Genomic DNA, 5,134 nt, shown 5'->3' with positions numbered 1-5,134 from the left:
CTGCTTCGAATCCAGCTCTGCAACAGAAGCGGGCGCACGCAGCCATTCCCAACAAAAAGACCGAGTGTCTCCTTCGATACTCAACCGACCAGAAACAACAATCCGTTTAGTATAAATAGATGAGTTAGGTTATGAAATAATTTAGATGTTTTACCTCGTTTTTTATTAATCTATAAATCGTTGTGTTTCTGCGTTTTTTATCTAGTTGATTCCAACCAACCTATCATCATCGGAAAATTCACGGGGACGCCGTGACGTCGCCGTCATAACTCTCTTAACCAACGAGGTAAGGTTAGGGTTAACCACAGTTTACACTTGCATACAAACACCAAACAACGCATCGAGATGAGAGTTAATTGGACATGTGAATTAAGTCGTAAATCTAACCAAACCAAGTTTATAAGATTTTACAACGGATGATTCACAACTTTTACGTTTAGATGATGGTTATAGTTGAGTTTGATACTAGCCTTGGGTAATATTATTTTCTCAACTCTTCTCAACTTTCTTCAAAATCAAATGGGCACCAAATTGAGGTTGAAGAGTGATGACTGATTGTGGGGCATGCGAATACGACGGAGAGAGCACGAAAGAAAAACGTTGTAGAATCATAACCAATGCAATTTTAGCTTCCAACATAGCGAAATTCTGTCCGATACAAATACGAGGCCCCCCTCCAAATGGTAAATAGGAAAGTTGTCCCTTAGAGGCCGCCTTTGAGACACCAAGCGCAAATCGCGTAGGGTTAAACTCTAAAGCATCGTCTCCCCATGTGTCTTGGTCATGGTGTAACGCTAATATTGGCATTATGATCAACGTTCCTTCAGGAATATTTACTCCTGCTACCTTCGTTTCATCAACTGACGTTCGATATAATGCAGAAACCGCGGGGTACAACCTTAGAACCTCGAGCAATATCATAGTTACCTTCAACAATCAAAAATCATTTTATAGAAAAAAACATACTAAAAATACAACATTTCAATAACAAGTTGGATCTTACAATTTTAAGACGACTCAATCCATCAATATCTGGTTGGTTGTTCCCAAATACTTGAAACGCTTCGTCTCTTGCAAGCTCTTGCCATTGAGGATATCGACTAAGTAAAACCATTGTCCATACGAGTAAATTACCAACAGTCTCGTTGCCTGCAAAGTAGAAAAGTTTACACTCCTCGATAACCTCATCGATGGTCATTCCATATCTCTGGTTTCCCCTCTTTTGAATTTCATCGTAGTTTGACTGCAATAATAAGCCTAACAAGTCATCCTGCCCAGTTTCTCCCGCTTCCATCGCAATCATTCTTTTATCAATCATACTTCTTATTAAACCCTTCAGTTCACCATCAATCTCCACCATCCTTTTGTTTCTTGAGTTTGGTAAGAATCTTTTCAAAGAAGAAAAAAAGTTAGTTTCAGGAACTCTTGGCAGGTAGTTATATATGTGCTAATTTCATAAAACTGTTGATTAAAAAGTCTTCATAGTACATAAATAAAGATATGCATGTGGTGTTTCCCACTTTCCCAAAGGATACTTCTCGACTAGAATAAGATTTAAACACAATATCTTTTACTAAAATAATCTTCTGAGTTCAAAACATAACGTCTTAGTTTTTTTTTTTTTTTTTTTGAAAGGAAACTATTATTCACAACGGCACACCCTCGAAACAAGGGCCGGAAAAAACCGATTACATCAACGAAAAAGAAACCCAATTCTCCCAAGAGACATCTCTACATGATGATCTATTACTATACCACAAAAAACCAAGCGACTTAATGTCCTGTACTATACTATCCGCCGATTTATGTTTATCCGAGAATTAACCATTTGGTATGTTTTTTTACAGGTGACTTTTTATATATGATTAACTCATAATAAAACACAATTTACCGTTGAAAAATAAAAACAACAAAAAATAGCACATTTCCATGATAGCATATACCTTAATCCAGGAATGTACAACGATTGCAAGACATGCATCAGTAACAAACCAATTTCTTTCTGAAGTTCAAAAATCTTTTTTCCTTCCTCGTAGCTGCTACCGAATGCAGTGCGCGAAATTACATCACCGGTTAAGGTTTGAAGGTGAGGAAAAACATCCAACTCGAACGATTGCTCATCCGAAAATGATGTTTCCCACCTCTTTATCATCTCATGACAACTCAAACACATAGCCGGTACCATCAACTGTGTCCAACAGATTAAAAGGCGAAACAATTATCAAAATTATAGAACACACAAATTAAAGAATGAAGTTCAACATTCAAAATAGTCGTGTCAACTCAAACCTTTAGTTTCTCAGCATGGAAAGTAGGATTGATGATTTTTCTATGTTTAGACCATTTATCTCCTTCGTAATCGATCACGCCTGTTGAAAGGATTTCAATGTATGGATTATTTTTCTTAGGCTTTTGAAATTCATTCATACGAGATAAGACGTCTCGAACCACATCCGGATCGATGATGTGAAGCGTTGGTACCGGTCCAAACCATGAAAAGAAAATCTTGCCTACAAGAAATGCAAGCAAACCCCATAAAGTAAGAACCATAAGGCTGCAGATAAAGCCCACACCACATCAACACAACATAGGTTTTAGGGCAACAATGACGCCTCCTTTAACATTGATGATGTGAAATAAATTTCAACTTACCCCCCCCCCCCCTCAAGTTATAGAAGGAAAAAATTATGGAGCAATATTCTTGGAACGATCATAGTGGAACACTATTCTTGGAACAATAAATCAGGAGAATAAATGTCCCATATTCTTCCCTTCTATACTCCCCCTCAAGTTGGAGCGTGAAGGTTCCGAACACCCAACTTGCACAGCAGGAAGCAGAGAGAGTTGGCCCCTAAGGCTTTTGTAAGAACGTCAGCAATTTGATCGTTGGTGGCAATAGGCATGGGGCATATCTCCATAGAGTCAATTTGACATGGCTCCTGTCGGACCGACCCAATTGTTTTGTGACAATCAAGCTGCTCGTCACATAGCGAATAACCCGGTTTTCCATGAACGTACCAAACACGTCGAAATGGACTGCTACTTTGTGAGGGAAAGAGTTGACTCTATGGAGATATGCCTCATGCCTATTGCCACCAACGATCAAATTGCTGACGTTCTTACAAAAGCCTTAGGGGCCAACTCTCTCCGCTTCCTGTTGTGCAAGTTGGGTGTTCGGAACCTTCACACTCCAACTTGAGGGGGAGTATAGAAGGGAAGAATATGAGACATTTATTCTCCTGATTTATTGTTCCAAGAATAGTGCTCCACTATTATCGTTCCAAGAATAAATGTCCCATATTCTTCCCTTCTATACAAGTCACCCCTTTAACGCTCCTTATTTTCCTGGCGAAGCTACCCGTAACACTATGGAATCGGAGTTGGGGGTACTATGGGGGTGATGTGGCAAGGGGCTTGAGCCCACACCATGCAACCTAATGAAAGATAGACAAAGTAGCCGTTCACTATTAACTAGGGAAGTATACTATTCGGTTTTGACGGTTTTTAAGTCAACGTAAGCTAAATAAATTAAAAAAAAACGCTATTAGAAAACTGTAAACCAAATCCAAAGCGTAATTAAATTCAAACCAAACCAAAGTGTTTGTTTCACGGTTTTGCCTTGGTTAACATTTATAATAAAAACTTAAAATCCTGACTCTATACGAGATTGTTAAAGTACCATCAACTTATAATGATTAAAGATGCAAGTAAACTATAAAAGGTTTTATAGCAGCATATCTCTTAATGTGGTTCGTCTTTTGCCGACTGGTTATTAGCATATTCCATAAACCAGACCGTCTGATACGGGTTGAAAAATCCTAAACTGACGGACACAATTTTTCTTTTTTTAAATCAATGATAAGTTAAAATGGATTTAAAACGAACCATGAACACCAGTACTACTTCTCACAATTAAGCAGCTAGAACAAAATATTTTAGATAATAAATACATAGAGACATATATGTATATAAGTACCATAGATCTGAATTGCCCTATGAACAAAGGGCATGACCCTAGGCATGATATCATCCGAAAGATTCATGGGCTCTAGCTGTGTGGTATTCATGATTTCTTTTGTGTCACCAAAGGGTAGTTTGTAGGTTGTGCCAGTAAGACCTTGTTGCCTTAGGTACTTTTCTAGCCTCTTTGGTTTTAGCCATGTCCACTCCAACATTTTCCATGGCACCAACATGACCATGGCTACACCGCACCAGCTCGCAACCCACTTGTATTGGCTCGTTATCTCCATAGCAGAAAGTGAGAGAGACGGAGATTGTGATTGTGTTGAAATAATATCGTTGATTTAGTTATTATACAAAGTTTATTGTATTGTTTCTATCAATTGTAAAAAAAGTATATAAGATGCAAACAAATCCAAATAATGTGTGGATAACTCCACAAACGGTTATTACAATGCAAAATATGTCTAGACATACAATCCACGTAGATTCTTGTTCCGGTAAGGTTACTCGAACATATATAGGGGAAGGTTCATTTGAAAAGAAAATTTTATTGAGAAGAAAAAGAATAAAAGGGTATAATTGTAAAACATTAAATAGTTTTTTTCTCATCTCATTTATTATTATGTTTGACTAATTAATTAGTCCTTAAGACTATAATCCTCCACACTAAATATTTTTGCCTAAACACATCAAAAGTTATCCTACACATTTTGAAATTTATCCTACACATATTGAAATTTATCCTACACAACTCGTAATTTATCCTACACGCCTCGTATTTATCCTACACTATAAATGAAATTTTATTTTTATTTTTTGTGAAAAATATATATCTTAAAAACAAGTTACAAATTTAATATAGTTAATTATTAAAGATGAAACTACCAATTAATGATGTATGTAAGTTTACTAATATACCCTTATAGTTACATTAAGTACAAATATTAAATGAAATCTAATGAAGCATTTCTATTGGTTGAAAGTTCTTTTTTTTTCTTCTTACAAAGAATTTCTTCTCATTTGAACCCTCCACCTTAATCAAAGTTGGTAGATGCTTGTAGGACAAATTTTGAATTTATAAATTAACTATCATATATTAATATTGATGTCGGTTTTTTCAAGTGAACGTTATTAGTTTTTATGGTCATTAGTACAAAACCATTATCCACGA

General features: G+C 36.4%; 1 protein-coding gene across 1 annotated transcript; it reads right to left on the bottom strand.

Annotated features, from left to right (window-relative positions):
• Nucleotides 1-346: 346 nt before the first annotated feature.
• Nucleotides 347-4,250, bottom strand: LOC110921990 (cytochrome P450 CYP72A219). Its single transcript, XM_022166320.2, has 5 exons — nucleotides 3,977-4,250; nucleotides 2,290-2,510; nucleotides 1,944-2,188; nucleotides 1,004-1,388; nucleotides 347-927 (listed from the first exon to the last, which is right to left on the bottom strand). The coding sequence occupies exons 1-5, from the start codon at nucleotides 4,248-4,250 to the stop codon at nucleotides 490-492; spliced, it is 1,563 nt and encodes a 520-aa protein (XP_022022012.2). The 3' UTR covers nucleotides 347-489.
• Nucleotides 4,251-5,134: the final 884 nt, after the last annotated feature.

Source organism: Helianthus annuus, chromosome 17, assembly GCF_002127325.2.
Source record: "Helianthus annuus cultivar XRQ/B chromosome 17, HanXRQr2.0-SUNRISE, whole genome shotgun sequence".
NCBI classification, from domain to species: Eukaryota; Viridiplantae; Streptophyta; class Magnoliopsida; order Asterales; family Asteraceae; genus Helianthus; species Helianthus annuus.
The sequence above is the reverse complement of the archived record's forward strand: the minus strand, read 5'-3'. Positions and strand labels throughout refer to the sequence as shown.

Bases quoted from the DNA above. Each gene is read 5' to 3' on its own strand.
- LOC110921990 (XM_022166320.2), bottom strand. From the start codon at position 4,250: ATGGAGATAACGAGCCAATACAAGTGGGTTGCGAGCTGGTGCGGTGTA. The intron at 2,511-3,976 runs GTACTTATATAC...CATTTCTTGTAG, and splicing joins TAGGGCAATTCAGATCTATG to GCAAGATTTTCTTTTCATGG. The intron at 928-1,003 runs GTAAGATCCAAC...TGATTGTTGAAG, and splicing joins GATTGAGTCGTCTTAAAATT to GTAACTATGATATTGCTCGA.